The following is a 16,120-nucleotide window of genomic DNA, read 5'->3' as shown; positions in this document are numbered from 1 at the left end:
CCTCCTGGGTTCAAGCAATTCTCCCGCCTCAGCCTCCCTAGTAGCTGGGATCACAGGCGTGCATTACAATGCCCGGCTAATTTTTGTATTTTTTAGTAGAGATGGGGTTTCGCCATGTTTGCCAGGCTGGTCTTGAACTCCTGACCTCAAGTGATCCGCCCGCCTCAGCCTCCCAAAGTGCTGGGATTACAGGCATGAGCCATGGAGCCTAGCCTGTGTCTCTACTTTTGGATGTTATATGAGTTTCCTAGGACTGCCATAACAAAGTACCACAAAGTGAGTGGCTCAAACAACAGAAACCTATTGTCTCACAGTTCTGGATGCTAGAAGTCCAAGCAAGGTCAGGTGAAGGCAGCGTTGGTTCCTTCTGAAGGCTGTGAGGGAGAATCTGTTGCATGCCTCTCCCCTATCTTCTGGGGGTGGGGGTGCTGGCAATTTTTGGTGTTCCTTGGCTTGTAGGAGCCAATCTCTACCTTCATGTTCACATGGGTTCTCCCTGTGTGTGTTTCTGTGTTCCAATTCCCTTTTTCATAAGGACGGCAGTCACAGTGGATTAGAGGCCCACCCTACTCTAGTATGACCTCATCTTAACTAATTGCATCTGGAAGGACCTTATTTCCAAATACAGCCACATTCTGAAGTGCCACGGGTAAGGACTTCAACATATGGATTTTGGGAACACCAGTAACAGGTGTCTTTGGCTGGAGTTGCAGTAAAATCTTGTACTGCCCCTGCTTAAGAATGTCCCATGACTCTGTTACCTACAAGATAAAGTGCAAAGCCTGATGATTTGTGAGAGCCTTTGCGAGCTGTGCTGCACTGACTGTAACCGTGTCCCTTCCTGAGCCTCTCCACTCCCCACACCCTATACCCCATGATGCAGCCATTCTGGATGACTCATTGTTGAAGTTCAAATTCCCTGCCTTTTCAGCAGGATTGACTCCCACCCCTTCCTAGCTGGATTCTGCTCCTCTATGCAGCTTGCCTTCCTTCCTTCCTTCCTTCCTTTCTTTCCTTTCTTTCTTTTCTTTTTTCTTTTTCTTTCTTTCTTTTTTTTTTTTTTGACAGTGCCTCCTTCTGTTGCCCAGGCTGGAGTGCAGTGGCCCAATTATGGCTCAAACTCAAACTCCTGGGCTCAAGCAATCCTCTCGCCCACCATACCCCGCTAATTAAAAAAACTTTTTGGAGAGATGTCTCACTCACTATGTTGCCTAGGCTCGTCTCGAACTCCTTGCTTCAAGGGATCCTCCTGCTTTGGCCTCCCAAAGTGCTGGGATTACAGGCGTGAGCACCGCGCCCGACCGGTGCAACCTTTCTTGCTTTCCTTCCCCTTCTGCGTCTCTGGGTAAAGTCCCCGCTACAGAATGCCTAGCAGAGCATCGTAGGAGTCCCGCATGGCCCGATCCAAGCATGCACCTGTGCAGTTCTCTCTGTGCCCCAGGGCCTTGCACTGGGAACTCCCCAACCAAGAGTGTTTCCGATTCAACCACGCAAAAGCTAAGGCTGGTGCCCCACAGCCGGGCTTCCAGGCCCAGCCGTCCTCCGCAAGACGCTTTGCCACCCCGGATGGGCAGGACGCGACCGCACAGGAACAGAGACTAGTCACACGAATGGAGACTCGTCTTTATTGCCTTTTTTCTGGGGGCTGACGCTGGGTGGGCAGAGGGCAGAGGCCTGGGCCAGGACAGGGCCCGAAGAACGACTCAGATCCCGGACTGTCCCCCGGGCGCGACGGAGGCGGCGGCCGGGGCGGAACAGCGGCGCCCGAGGCAGGGGCGCGGCGCTGGCTCTGCGCCTGCGCGGCGGCCCATGGTCAGGATGCCCGCGGCGTGGTTGCCGCTGGCCTGCAGGAGGCGCTGCAGCCGACCCTGGAGGCCCGGGGGCCCGGACCTCCGCTTGCCCAGCGTGAGGATGCCGGCCGCGTGATTGCCCGCGCCGTGCAGCAGCTCGTAGAGGCGGCAAGAGCAAGTCTTTTGACGACAGCAGTCGGGCAGGGGCTGTGCAGCCGCCCCGGACGACAACAGCGCGGGCGGCAGCAGCAGCAGCAGCAGCAGTAGCGTCACGGCGGCCCAGGAGACCTAGGGAGACGGAGACAGGGCGCTGGGGGGTCTTCCCACGGCGCCCGCCACCAGCTCCCACGCCCAGGACCTGCCCCTCTGGCTCCGCGCCCCCTCCAATCCTGCACTCCTTTCTGGCTGTCACTTAGTTCTCCTTGCTTTGCGCCCTTGCTGGTATCGGCCTACTTTCCCTGCTCCTCCTTCAAGACCCAGCAGAGCATCTCCCCCAGGAAGCCTTTTGAGACCCCTTGGGCAGAGTGAATCCCCCTTTTCTCTGGAGACTTAGGCCACTGTGCCACCACTAGGGCACTTGCCACTCCACCTGAAAACAGGAGTGTCTGTCTGCAACAGAAGTTGTAAACTTGGGAAAAACCCGGGCCCTACTGAGTCCCCCCAACTTCCTCTCCACAGCAGGGAAACACATGGAAATCAGGAACTAGCAAGACTCCAGAGTGCTCTCTCATCTGCCTGCCCCCTTGCAGGAGTGACTGAACTCCGTTGCTTTGAACCAGTTTCCTGCCCTTTCAGAGGGCACAGCTCCCTTACCTGTAAACTGGGTATACTAGAAATAATTTCTACTCTGCAAGGCTGTTGGGAGGATGACAAGAGATGACAGGTGCAAACGGAGCACCTGACACATAGAGCTCAGCAAACACAGGCTCTTAGCAAAACAGCACCCAACCCAATGTGAGCCAAGGCAGGTGCTCCTGCCTCAGAGCACACCCAGGAAAAGACCAAGAGTGGAGACACCTTTGGCCTTTCTTCCAGCCCTCTGAGCAAGCGCTCTTTTTGCTTCTCTGGGATGGTGAGTCACCCCTCCGTCCCTGGATCTTTACCTTTGTGGAAGGAAGGTTCATGGTGTCTGGCGCTCAGGGTGGGGTAGCCAGGAAAGGAGATGTCTGTGGTGGTTCAAAAAGCCAGGAACCTTGAGGCTGTCAATTGTGACCCACTCCCAGGGGTCTGGGGTTTATAGTGCTCTGAGGTGGCGGGGAATTGACAGGCACTTGCGTCCACACCCAGGCCAGACAAAGGCAAGTCTAAGATTAGCCTGCTGCAGGGGGGCCGTCTCCAGGCTGGGCCCAAGGAATGGCCGCTGCGGCGTTCAGAGGCCAGGGTTGGATCACTGTGCCCCTGATCACCCCCTTGTCTGTCTATCCGCTCCCTGGAGATGGGGCGGTCTCCGGGCACTAATGAGGCCACCTTGCACCCAGGAATCTGGGACCACAAAAGAGGCGCTGGCCTGGGACAATATGGAGGGTGGCAGCTGCTAATTAGGGGCGGGAGAGAGGCAGACGCGAGACCCCACATTATGTGTGTGGGGGGTGGAGCAGCCAGCAGCAGTCCTCTCCCTCCCCTGCTTCTTGTCGCTGCTCCTGGGGACTGTCAGGCTCCAGGACCTTCTTCCTTCATGGAAAGGCTCCTTAGCTGCCCCCCTCCCCCTAGCTTTTTTTCTCCCTTCTGCCCTTTCCACTAGCCTCTGAGATGGAAAACCTTGAAAACTCAGCCTAGACAGTGGGAGGTAAGAAGCCAAAACCAAGCCCAATTTCTCTTTCTTTCTTTTCTGTGTGTGTGTGTGTGTGTGTGTGTGTGACTAAATTTTGGTCTTGTTGCTCAGGCTGGAGTGCAGTGGTATGGTCATCTTGGCTCACTGCAACCTCCGCCTTGGGTTCAAGCGATTCTCCTGCCTCAACCTCCTGAATAGCTCCTGAATAGAATTACAGGCGCACGCCACCACAACCAGCTAATTTTTGTATTTTTAATAGAGACAGGGTTTCACCATGTTAGCCAGGGTGGTCTCAAACTCCTGACCTCAAGTGATCCACCCACCTCGGTCTCCAAAAGTGTAGGGATTACAGGCGTGGGCCACTGCACCAGGCCCCCCCGCTTTTTTTTTCTTTCTTCCTTCTTTCCTTCTTCCTTCCTTCCTGCATTTCTTTCTTTCTTTCTCTCTCTCACTCTCTCCCTCTTTCTTTCTTTTCTTCTTCTTCTTTTTTTTTTTTTTTTTTGAGACGGAGTTTCACTCTTGTTGCCCAGGCTGGAGTGCAATGGCGCAATCTCAGCTCACTGCAACCTCCACCTCCAGGGTTCAAGCAACTCTCCTGCCTCTGCCTCCTGAGTAGCTGGGATTACAGGCATGCGCCACGATGCCTGGCTAATTTTGTATTTTTAGTAGAGACAGGGTTTCTCCATGTTGGTCAGGCTGGTCTGGAACTCCTGACCTCAGGTGATCCGCCTGCCTCAGCCACCCAAAGTGCTGGGATTACAGGCATGAGCCACCATGCCTGGCCTTCTCTCTTTCTTTATTTTCTTTTCTTTTTCTTTTCTTTCTTTTTTTTTTTTTTTGAGACAGTCTCGCTCTGTCGCCCAGGCTGGAGTGCAGTGGCGCGATCTCAGCTCACTGCAAGCTCCGCCTCCCGGGTTCACGCCATTCTCCTGCCTCAGCCTCCTGAGCAGCTGGGACTACAGGCGCCCGCCACCACGCCCAGCTAATTTTTTGTATTTTTAGTAGAGACGGGGTTTCACTGTGTTAGCCAGGATGTTCTCGATCTCCTGACCTCGTGATCTGCCCGCCTCGGCCTCCCAAAGTGCTGGGATTACAGGCGTGAGCTACCACGCCCAGCCCTCTTTATTTTCTTTCTTGAGAAGGTTTCACTCTGTCACCCAGGCTGGAGTGCAGTGGGACAATCATAGCTCACTGCAGCATCAAATGCCACGGCTCAAGCAATGCTCTCACCTCAGCCACCCAAGTAGCTGGGACCACACAGATGCGTGCCACAATCCCTGGCTAATATTTAAATTTGTTTGTAGAGACTGGGACTCCCGGGCTGGTCTCAAATCCCTGGCTCAAGCCATCCTCCCCCTTCAGCTTCCCAAACTGCTAGGATTACAGGTGTGAGCTACTGTGCCTGACCAAACTCAGTTTCTACCAGAGGCTGATAGAAAGCTTCTACCTCCCCAGCTTTCTCCCTGGCTCAGGCTACCTGGAGGGGAGGAATGTAGTCCCACTCTACAGTCAACACGGAGTGAGCCGCCATGCATTGAAGAACACATGTCATCTCCAGGCCCAAGCATCTTATTCACAACCTATTTTTTTCTTTTTTTTTTTTTTTGGAGATAGAGTTTCACTCTTGTTGCCAAAGCTAGAGTGCAAAGGCACGATATTGGCTCATTGCAACCTCTGCCTTCTGGGTTCAAGCAATTCTCCTGCCTCAGCCTCCCAAGTAGCTGGGTTTACAGGTGCACGCCACCATGCCCAGCTAATTTTTTGTATTTTTAGTAGAAACACAGTTTCACCATGTTGGCCAGGCTGGTCTTGAACTCCTGACCTCAGGTGATCTGACTGCCTCGGCCTCCTAAAGTGCTGGGATTACAGGCATGAGCCATGGCACCTGGCCTACAACCTCTTTATTGAGCTCCTGCTGCATGCCACACCAGGCACTGGGCATGGGGGCAGTTGTGCACAGGATCTAGCCCAGTTTCCAAGGAACTCATCATTCCAGGTGGGAGGCAGTTCAGGCATAATGATAGTTCAGTGAAGGAGAGGACTACTGCCCACATGAGCAAAGCTGAGCCAGTCACTCTGCCTGGGGTGGGCCTGGTAGGGGGTCCTCAAAGGCCTTGCATGAAAGCTAGTTTACATCAGGGGCAGCGGGATAGAGGGCATTGCATAGAAGGGACAACTTGAGCAGACTCCTGGAGTTGACAGTGCTTAACAACCCTTAGATGGGAGGTGAGGCGTGGTCCTTAGTCCAGGCCTTCTTTCAAGCAAGGGGAGAGAGGTAGCTGCACATGTAGGTGAGGGCCAAGGTCAAAGGGTCTAATAGGCCAAGTTGATTGGTCTTAATCCTGTGGGCGATGGGGGCCACCATGGGAGGTTTTTTTTTTTTTTTTTTTTCCCGAGATGGTCTCGCTGTGTTGCCCAGGCTGGTCTTGAACTCCTGGGCATGAACCATCCTTCCACCGCAGCCTCTTGAGTAGCTGGGACTATAGGCCCATGCCACTGTGCCCAGCTTCACAGGAAGATTTTAACAGGATGGAGTGACAGGCGGAGGTGGGGGCCGGGTGGGTATGCAGCCAGGACCTGGGTGTGGGACATGGAATGGAGAAGCTATTCAGAGGCATCTGGATCCAGTGCTGCCTCTACTGAGGAGGAGCTGAGGTCTGCCCCTCCCATCAGCCTCCAAGATGGAAAACCTTAAAACTCCAGTCCAGGCAGTGGGAGGGAAGGAAGCCAAAATCTAGCCCAGTTTCTTTCTTTCTTTCTTTTATTTTAGCCTCTACAACCTTGTGGAGGCTGCGTTTCCTCATTAGTATGGAACAGTGAACCCAGATGGTCTCCGGATTTGCTTCCTGCGGCGATGCCTTATGATGTGAAGTAATAGCTCTCCCTTCCCCACCGCAGAAGTGGTTTGTGGGTGCTGGCCTAGGATGTGCCACGAGTCCTCCAAGGCTCCTGTGTGCACATGCAGCCTTGCCAGGCCCAGAGCAGAATGTTGGGGGAAAGTCCTGGAGCTCAGTGGGGGAATGGCTGGGCCGGGGTCCACTCCCGTTTCCCCAAAGCAGACCCTGAGGCAAGAATCTGGGTGCAAGAGGTTTATTTGGGAGCCATCCCAGGAAGCCCAAGGCGGGGGAGTGGGGAAGAGAGGGAAGGGAGGAGCCCCCACAGGAAGTACATGAATGAGTGGGTTACTGCTGCGGGCAACTGGGACTCCATCCTGCTGGGCATCCTCTGAGAGTTTATGTAGAATACACTTCAGAATTGTCCTGCTCAAGGACAATGAAGCTGAGGTCCTGCTCCTTATTGACTCAGGGTTGCTGCTCCTGGGGACATTAACCCCCCAACACTTCTAGCCACTCTGGTGGCCACACTGAGCACACAGCTGTGGCCACCAGAGAACCTCTTTGGGCTGTGATACAGGAAACCATCGGTGTGCATGGTAACTCTCTAGCAGTGTCCTTCATGCCGGGACACGGGGACACGGGCAGGCACTGCTGGCATCTGCTAACCCCGGAGGCCCATACTTCAGAACCGGTCAGCTGGGCCAAGGCCTCTCTAAGGCCCAGCGGCTCTCATGGGCAAATGTCAGGTGACACAGAGTCAGAGACCCTGGCCAAGGACTCCCCATCCGGAGAGGTCCCAGAGGGAGGGGCGAGGTGGCCTCTGGGGGGAGCTGGGCGGTGGGGCAGGACTTGACTCAGGACACCACCCTCTCCTGCAGACACTGGGCCAGGTGCCTGTGCCGAAGGACCCGGGGCATCGCAGGGGGGAAGGGGGAGGAGGGGCAGGCAGCGAGGGCTGCCCGGAGTGCTCGGAAGGCTCCCTGCCCCACCAGGTGGACTCTGGCAGGGCCCACGCTGCCCCAGAACCGCAGGGACTTGTAGCGGGGAGAGGCTTCCTGAAGGCAGTGGTCCAGCTGGGAACAGAACGGCCTGAGTGAGCTGGTGTGTGACTGTGAGTGTGCACACGAGGCGTGTGTGGCTGTGCCCAGGCTACATGTGTTTAGAAGTTTTGTGTGGACAGGTGTGTGTCTGTGGGACTTAGCCCTCCCCTCCCAGAGCCCCAGGGAGCTTCTCCTCCGCCACCCCTCTCCTTCCCATCAGCCCTGATCTCCATGGCACCCTGGGAGTGTGCAGAGTGAAGGGGTCTACAGTCAGACCCTGTCCTCGTCTCCTTTACCTTGTCTCGATTTTCCTCTGACAGATTCCTCAGCCCCCTCAGCGCCACAAACACCTCGTAGTGGGGAGCAGAGCCCGCAGAGGAATCTGTGAATAGACCCCATGTGCACACATACTTCCGGTGAATGGGCAGCTGCCAAGTCTAGTGTCCTCTGCCCTATCTGTTCTTCCCAACTCTGAGATTCATAGGGAAAAAAGAGTTTCTTGGTGGGGAGTGGGGTAAATGGAGAGGAACCTAGAGCTTGATCCTAAATAGGAGACAGATCAGGAAAGAAAATGGGTAGAGACTGCAGCAGGATGGATGAGAGTTAGATGCAGAGAAGGACTTTTGTAGGAGTGGTAAAGGAGGCTGAGTCTTATCTCTTTCCTAGCAGTCCCCTGGCAGGGGAGGTAGGGGTTGAAGGGTAGCTCAAGGATGGTAGGCAGGAGCCGGTGGGGAAGCTCACCCAGAATGCTGCTCTCCACGCAGCCATGGTCCAGCAGCTTGGCCCCCGCCCACTGCCCCACTGCCCGGCCCAGGGCCTCAGAGAACAGGTCTTCACCAATATCTTCCCCTCGCACACTCAGGGTCTGGTCCAGCCTGAAGAGGAGGAAGGGAGAGGCAGTGGAGCCCAGGACACAAGGATGGCCCTTCAGCTCCCCGGGGTCACCTACCTGCAGATGAACCTGACGACTGGACACTGATTGTAGGCACCAATCACTCGCACCACATCACCCAGGCGGCACCTGATGGGGTGCAAGTGGGAGTGAGGTCGGGCCCAAGGGCTTCTGAGCTCATGCCCCAGGCCCCCAGCACGGTCCCATAGGGCCCCAGGTAGCAGGGGCTGTGCAGCTGATCACCTGGTGAGGCTGGCGCGGTCTGTCAGCACCAGCTCATACTCCTTGCCCTGCTGGGCCTCGGCCAAAAGGAGGGTGGAGGCAGCTTCCTCCTGGGTGCCTTCCTTGACTGGGAGCAGCTCGATAAAGGGGGCCCCAGGGGGCAGAAGGTAGAGCCCATGGGGCTGCTCTGGCTGTAGGTTTAGGCCCAGCACCCCTGTGGAAGCAAAGCAGCCTCCTCAGCGTCTGCTGGTGCCATTGCTTTCTGCCAGGCAACAGCCCCTCCTGGATCCCAGGCCTGATCCTCTGAGCACCTGATCCTCCTCCTGCCCTTCCACCGCATCCTTCCTGGCTCCCCCAGCCTCAGCGGGCTGCCTCTTAGGCCCTCACTGGAAAGAGGCAGAGTGCTGTGGTCCTGGAGGGGGCAGACTTGGGAGTGAATCCTGGTGCCACATGAATTTGTGCAAGACTCTTTTTTTTTTGAGACAGAGTCTCGCTCTGTCACCTAGGCTGGAGTGCAGTGGTGCGATCTCGGCTCAGTGATTCAGTGATTCCTGGGTTCAAGTGATTCTCCTGCCTGAGCCTCCTGAGTAGCTGAGATTACAGGCGCCTGCCACCACACCTGGCTAATTTTTGTATTTTTAGTAGAGACAGGGTTTCACCACATTGGCCAGGCTGGTCTTGAACTCCTAACTTCAGGTGATCCACCCACCTCAGCCTCTCCCAAAGTGCTGGGATTACACACGTGAGCCACTGCCCTGGCCTTTTTTTTTTTTTTTTTTTTTTTTTGAGACAGGGTCTTGCTCTGTCACCCAGGCTGGAGTGCAATGGCGCGATCTCAGCTCACTATAACTTCTGCCTCCAAGGTTTAAGCAATCCTCCCGCCTCAGCCTCCCAGGTAGCTGGGATTATAGGCGTGCACCACCATACCCCGCTAGTTTTTGTATTTTTAGTAGAGATGGGGTTTCGCCATGTTGGCCAGGCTGGTCTGGAACTCCTGACCTCAGCGATCCATCCACCTTGGCCTCCCAAAGTGCTGGGATTACAGGCGTGAGCCACTGCACCCAGCTACAAGACTCTTAACCTAGAGAGCCTGAATTTCTTCACTTGTAAAAGGAGGCTGCTGGCCCTAGCATGCAGCTTGTTGGGGAGGATTAAATGAGATGATTATGTAGGGCCCAGTGCATGGCTGCTTGTCATGTGACCACTGACCGTTGCCCCCACCTCACTGCCCTTGAGTCCCACTGACCTCCCGAGGCAGCATAAGCAGGAGAGAAGAAGGCTAGTCCTTGGCACCACAAGGCCCCGAGGGCAGCCACAGCCTCGGCCTGGCCTCCTGCATCCAGAGTCACCACCACCTGCAGCTTTGGCCAGAGCCGAAGGGCCAGTCCCCGTGGCCCCTGCTCTAGGGCCTCCCGGACCTCAGCTGCCCGTTCACGGAGAGGCGCTCCAGGGTTCCCGGCAGCTATCGCCCCAGCTAGCTCTTCACCATCAGTCTCCAGGCCCAAGAAAACATCCAGAAGTTCGACAGCCGTCCCAGCCTCCAGTGCCCTCAGCCCTGGGGACCTCAGTGCATCCAGCAGCAGGGCCCTAGGGTCCTTGGTTCCAGGGGTGCCCACCTGGCCCAGGGTATTCCCAGGCCAAGGCAGGGGTCGGGGCCAAGGGGATGTAAGGGTCACACGGGCAGTGCGTCCCTGAGCCAGCACTTCTGGGTAGGCCTTGTTTAGGGCTACCAGACCCAGCAAGGTGGCCTGGAGGAGGAAAGAGAGAATGTTGGTCTGGTGTCAGAGCCAGACCCAGAGCCCCCATTTGAGGGTTCTTTGCCCACCATGACTGGAGGGTTTGGCTGCAAGTCAGAGGTCTCTGGTGGGACTGGGCTGTGGCCAGGACTGGGCTCTGGCCATCCTAGATTACCTGCAGAGAGGCCTCCCCAAGGTCCTGGTTTGAGGTTGGGGGCAGTGGCTGCTCTCCACTCTCTTCCTCCTGGGTCTGGCTGGACTTGGTCAGAGGGAGATGATTCCGGAATGTGCTTATGTCTATAGCCCCAATGACAACAGAAACGCCTCAGGAAGCCAGTTTCCCAAGAGTTTCAGGCAAGACTGGTGAGACCCTTGAGGGAGGAACCGAGAATAGGCCTGGGGTAGAGAGGATGTAAGGACCCAGCATGGGAAATTCATCTTGGACAAGAAAGCCAGTCCTGGGTCTCTGGGTCAGGCCACTCCGTTGGCAGTGGAGGAGGTAAGGGGGCCATCAGGCTCTGGAATCTGACGGTCCTGTGGGGTTTCTTTCTCTTTGGGTCACCTCCCCAGACCCTGGGAAACACACCTGTGCTCCTTCTGAGGGAACAGTGGGGGCGCTGGGCTCCCTGTAGACACCACCTCAGGGCCTGCTGCTGGCTCTGGTGCACGTGGAGCGTGCTCTGCTCCAGCCTCCGCCGCTGGCAGGTGGCTGCCCAGACCAGGGCCCCCCATGCCACTCGGTGCTGGAGGCCAGCAAGCCAGGACAGCCTGGCATCCTGGGACCGCTGCTGCCTGAGCAGGGCCAATGTTGGCAGCAGCAGCAGCAGCAGCAGGAGTAGCCACAGCAGCATCTCCAAGCAGCTCCTGGGAAGAGGAAGGAACCGAGATATGGGGGCATGCAGCAATTATCCATTTCTCCTCCCACGCTCTACTGCATACAGGAAAACCAAGGAAAAATGAAATTGGGAAGAAGGCAGGACCCTGTGGGGCAGGTGATGCAAAGGAGAGACTATCAAAGCTTTGGAGTCCCACTGACCTGAGTGCAGATCCTGCCTCTGCCGCTTGTTAGCTGTAGGGCCCTGAGCAATTTAGTGGGCTGCACTGAGCTCTGTTTCCTGATCTGCAAAATGGGAATAAGAATAAGAATGCCTCTTTCAGAAGGTAGGGGTGGGCCGGGTGAGGTGGCTATCATCTGTAATCCCAGCACTTTGGGAGGCTGAGGCAGGAGAATCACTTGAGCCCAGGAGTTTGCAACCGGCCTGAGCAACATAGGGAGACTCCATCTCTACAAAAAATTGAAAAACTAGCCCAGCGTGGTGTCACACCCATAGTCGCAGCTACTTGGGAGGCTGAGATGGGAGGATCCCTTGAGCCCAGGATGTCAAGGCTACAGTGAGCCAAGATCGTGCCACTGCACTCCAGCTTGGGCAACAGAGTGAGACCCTGTCAAAAAAAAAAAAAAGAAAAAGAAAAGAAAAAAAAAGGGAGAAAAGAAGGTAGAGGAAGGGAAGGTACAGGAAGGGTTTCGGACGGGGTCGGTCGGGCACACAGCAGCTGCGTAACGATATCTCTTGCCCACTCCCGAGTGGCTTTGCTTTCTCTCGGGATCCACCCTGTCCCAGCTCCTTGTCCCTCCTGAGCCCCAGGCTGTGGGGTCCATGCCCACATGCACCTGTCACAGCCCACTTCTGCCTACTCCTGGCATGTGACGGAGACCCCTGGGTGACTCTGGGTCTCAGCACACATCCGGCCAGAAAGAAGGAGCGATGGCTTTAAAGGGCTGGGCCCCAACTGGGAAATCCGGCCACCAGGCCTGAGGGAGGAGCTGAAGGAGGGGGGTGCTCTTAAAGGGGCAGGTCGCCTACAGGACTTCATGTCGGGTGCTAGCCCAGGCTGGTAGTTGGGGCAGTTAGGACCAGACTAGCATGGTCCTCAAACTTGCGCAGGTGAAGGAACAGAAAGGTGTGTGTGGGAAAGAACACCATTAAGCCACTTGAGCTGGGAGAGGGACAAGCTTAAGAACTCTTAAAACCCCAACTCGGCCGGGCGCGGTGGCTCACGCCTGTATTCCCAACACTTTGGGAGGCTGAGGCGGGTGGATCATCTGAGGTCAGGAGTTTGACGCCAGCCTGACCAACATGGTGAAACCCCATCTCTACTAAAAATACAAAATTAGCCAGATGTGGTGGCACATGCCTGTAATCCCAGCTACTTGGGAGGCTGAGGCAGAAGAATCACTTGAACTTGGGAGGCGGAGGTTGCAGTGAGCTGAGATTGCGCCATTGTACTCCAGCCTGGGCAATGAGCGAAACTCCGTCTCAAAAACAAACAAAACAAAAACAACAACAAAAAAAACCCCATCCTCTCCCTCAAGGTAGTTGAGAAAGAAAACAATTTTATTATTGAATAAGCATTCAACCAGAATGTGATGTACATGACAGGTGATCTCTGCTAAGAGCTTGCAAAGAAGGGAGGAAATCTTACTTTTTTGTATAGCCAAGCGCATACAACCCATTACATACACGTTTTCAAGATAAACAATAACGAGTCCTCAAGTAACAGGACTTGTCACATATAGTTTATCTTTTTTTTTTTTTTTTTTTTTTTTTTGAGACACAGTCTTGCTCTGTTGCCCAGGCTGGAGTGCAGTGGCACAATCTCAGCTCACTGCAACCTCCACTTCCCAGGTTCAAGCGATTCTGCTGCCCCAGCCTCCCAAGCAGCTGGGATTACAGGTGTGTGCCACCACACCCAGCTAATTTTTGTATTTTCAGTAGAGACGGGGTTTCACCATGTTGGCCAGGCTGGTCTCAAACTCTTGACCTCAAGTGATCTACCCTCCTTGGCCTCCCAAAGTGCTGGGATTACAGGTGTGAGCCACCACACCCAGCCAGTCACATAGTTTATCTTAACTTTACATGGTTATTGGGTGAACATCTGTGTTAGCTTGCTGGCTTTATCCCAAGGAAAATTACAAACTTCTTTTTTTGTTGTTTTTTTTTTTGTTTTTTTGGCAGAGTTCTATTCTTGTTGCCCAGGCTGGAGTGCAATGGCACGATCTTAGCTCACTGCAACCTCCGCCTCCCAGATTCAAGCAATTCTCCTGCCTCAGCCTCCCGAGTAGCTGGGATTACAGGCACGCATCACCACACCCAGCTAATTTTTTGTATTTTTAGTACAGACGGGGTTTCACCATGTCACCATGTTGGTCAGGCTGGTCTCAAACTCCTGACCTCAAGTGATCCACCTGCCTCGGCCTCCCAAAGTGCTGGGATTACAGGCCTGAGCCACTGCACCCAGCCAGTCACATATAGTTTATCTTAACTTTACCTGGTTACTGGGTGACCATCTGTGTTAGCCTGTTGCCTTTATCCCAAGGAAAATTACAAACTTCTCTTTTTTTGTTTTGGAGACAGGGTCTTGCTCTATTGCCCAGGCTGGAGTGCAGTGGTTCGATCATAGCTCACTGCAACCTCAACCTCCTGGGCTCAAGAGATCCTCCTGTCTCAGCCTCCCAAGGGACTGGAACTACAGGTACGCACCACTACGCTCAACTAATTTTATCTTTTGTAGAGACGAGAGAGCTCCCTATGTTGCCCAGGCTGGTGTGTTCTTGACCTAGGCTCTCAAAACACTAAAACCACTCCCTTTCTCCCCTTACTTGCCTCTGGATACCTTTGAGAAGAGAGCTACTACTCGCTGAGCACCTCTCTTCCCTTCACAGCTGAGCTTCTTTCAACAGGTCTGTTCTCACTCTGGCTAACTCACCTCACTTTCACGTTTTTTCTCGCTGAGATCTTGCATTTGCTTTTATTATTTATTTAAAGACAGGGTCTCGCTCTGTTATCCAGGTTGGAGTTCAGTAGCCTGGTCACAGCTCATTGCAACCTTGAACTCCGGGGATCAAGCAATCCTCCTACCCCAGCCTCTGAGTGGCTAGGACTACAGGCGTGTGCCACCACACCCAGCTAATTAAAAACTTTTTTTTTTTTTTTTTTTTTTGAGACAGGGGGTCTTACTATGTTGCCCAGACTGGTCTGGAACTCCCGGTCTCGGCGATCCTCCTACCTTGGCCTTCCAAAGTGCTGGAATTACAGGTGTAAGCCACTAGACCTGGCCCAATAGCAGCTTTATTAGATATAATTCACACACCATACAAATCACCCATTTAGTGTACAATTCAAGATCTAGTATATCCAGAGATATGTGCAACCAACACCACAGATAATTTTATAACATTTTCATTACCTCAAAAACAAACCCTGCAGTCTCTCTGAGCCTACTGTGCCTCAGGAGACTGCCCAATTCGTTAAATAAAATAAAATAAAATAAAATAAAAAACCCCAAACTCAGACTGGGCGTGGTGGCTCACACCTATAATCCCAGCACTTTGGGAGGCCAAGGCAGGTGGATCACCTGAAGTCAGGAGTTCAAGACCAGCCTGGCCAACATGGCAAAACACTGTCTCTACTAAAAATACAAAAATTAGCAGGGTGTGGTGGCCGGCGCCTATAATCCCAGCTACTTGGGAGGCTGAGGCGGGAGAATCGCTTGAAACTGGGAGGCAGTGGTTGTAGTGAGCCGAGATGGTGCCACTGCACTCCAGCCTGGGTGACAGAGCGAGACTCTGTCTCAAGAAAAACAAACAAACAAAAAAAACAAAAAAAACCCCAAACCCTGTATTCTTTCACTATTACCTCCAAACTCCTTCCCAGCCTCTAGGCAACCTCAAATTTACTTTCTGTCTCCATTGATTTGCCTATCCTAGACATTTCCTATAAATGGCATCATATAATATGCGGTCTTTTGTACTTGGCTTCTTTTCTTTTTCCTCGCTCTGTCACCCAGGCTGGAGTGCAGTAGCATGATCACAGCTCAAGTGATCCTCCCACCTCAGCCTCCTGAGTAGGTGGGACTACAGGGGTGCACCACCACATCCAGCTAATTTTTATATTTTTTTGTAGAGATGGGGTTTCACCGTGTTGTCCAAGCTGGTCTTGAACTGCTGCACTCAAGTGATCCCTCGCCTCAGCCTCCCAAAGTGCTGGAGTCCCAGGCATGAGCCACCGTGCCCGGCCTGGCTTCTTTCATCTAGCATGATATTGTCAAGGTTCATCCGTGACAACACCATGTCCTGTGTGTCAGCACTTCATTCCTTTTTATTGCTGTATATTCCATTGTACAGATATACCATAATACATTTTGTTTATTCATCAGTTGATGGACATTTGGGTTGTTTCTGCCCTTTGGCTATTATGCATAATGCTGTTATGAACATTTGTCACAAGTGTTTCTGTACATATATGTTCTCATTGTTCTTATGTAGATACCTACAAGTGGAATGGCTGGGTTTTTTGTTTTTTTTTTAATTTGAGACAGAGTCTTGCTCTGTTGTCCGGGCTGGAATGTAATGGCATGATCTCGGCTCACTGCAATCTCTGCCTGCCGGGTTCAAGCGATTCTCCTGCCTCAGCCTCCCAAGTAGCTGGGATTACAGGCGCGTGCCACCACGCCCAGCTAATTTTTGTGTATTTTTAGTAGAGACGGGGTTTCACCATGTTGGCCAGACTGGTCTCGAACTCCCGACCTCAGGTGATCCACCTGCCTTGGCCTCCCAAAATGCTGGGATTACAGGCATGAGCCACCGTGCCCGGCCCTATTTGTTCCTTAAGAGCCAGCTCCAGGCTGGGCATGGTGGTTCACGCCTGTAATCCCAGCATTTTGGGAGGCCAAGGCAGGTGGATCACCTGAGGTCAGGAGGTCCAGACCAGCCTGGCCAACATGGTGAAACCCCGTCCCTACTAAAAATGCAAAAATTAGCCGGGAGTGGTG

At 53.8% G+C, this 16,120-nt stretch overlaps 2 protein-coding genes across 3 annotated transcripts; both read right to left on the bottom strand.

Annotated features, from left to right (window-relative positions):
* Positions 1–1,609: 1,609 nt before the first annotated feature.
* Positions 1,610–3,046, bottom strand: HCRT (hypocretin neuropeptide precursor). The gene is made up of 2 exons (XM_003813875.5): positions 2,894–3,046; positions 1,610–2,078 (listed from the first exon to the last, which is right to left on the bottom strand). Exons 1-2 carry the CDS (start codon positions 2,912–2,914, stop codon positions 1,704–1,706), a joined length of 396 nt encoding a protein of 131 aa, XP_003813923.1. The 5' UTR covers positions 2,915–3,046; the 3' UTR covers positions 1,610–1,703.
* Positions 3,047–6,635: 3,589 nt separating this feature from the next.
* On the bottom strand, positions 6,636–13,825 carry GHDC (GH3 domain containing). Of its 2 annotated transcripts, none has more exons than XM_034941837.3 (10): positions 11,961–12,398; positions 11,325–11,408; positions 10,875–11,152; positions 10,464–10,585; positions 9,799–10,300; positions 8,574–8,766; positions 8,388–8,459; positions 8,180–8,313; positions 7,735–7,820; positions 6,636–7,471 (listed from the first exon to the last, which is right to left on the bottom strand). In XM_034941837.3, exons 3-10 carry the CDS (start codon positions 11,137–11,139, stop codon positions 7,253–7,255), a joined length of 1,593 nt encoding a protein of 530 aa, XP_034797728.3. In that variant the 5' UTR covers positions 11,140–11,152; positions 11,325–11,408; positions 11,961–12,398; the 3' UTR covers positions 6,636–7,252. The 2 variants fall into 2 exon arrangements, with proteins under 2 accessions (XP_034797728.3, XP_034797729.3); XM_034941838.3 differs by having other exon boundaries at positions 7,410–7,471; positions 7,735–7,909; positions 11,961–13,825.
* Positions 13,826–16,120: the final 2,295 nt, after the last annotated feature.

Source organism: Pan paniscus, chromosome 19, assembly GCF_029289425.2.
Source record: "Pan paniscus chromosome 19, NHGRI_mPanPan1-v2.0_pri, whole genome shotgun sequence".
Classification (NCBI taxonomy): Eukaryota; Metazoa; Chordata; class Mammalia; order Primates; family Hominidae; genus Pan; species Pan paniscus.
The sequence above is the reverse complement of the archived record's forward strand: the minus strand, read 5'-3'. Positions and strand labels throughout refer to the sequence as shown.

Excerpts from the sequence above, each read along its gene's own strand:
- HCRT (XM_003813875.5), bottom strand. The coding sequence starts at position 2,914 with ATGAACCTTCCTTCCACAAAG. Across the intron at positions 2,079-2,893 it reads TGAACCTTCCTTCCACAAAG|GTCTCCTGGGCCGCCGTGAC; the intron begins GTAAAGATCCAG and ends CCGTCTCCCTAG.
- GHDC (XM_034941837.3), bottom strand. The coding sequence starts at position 11,139 with ATGCTGCTGTGGCTACTCCTGCTGCTGCTGCTGCTGCTGCCAACATTG. Across the intron at positions 10,301-10,463 it reads TTGGGGAGGCCTCTCTGCAG|GCCACCTTGCTGGGTCTGGT; the intron begins GTAATCTAGGAT and ends TTCCTCCTCCAG. Across the intron at positions 8,314-8,387 it reads GTCGTCAGGTTCATCTGCAG|GCTGGACCAGACCCTGAGTG; the intron begins GTAGGTGACCCC and ends CCTCCTCTTCAG.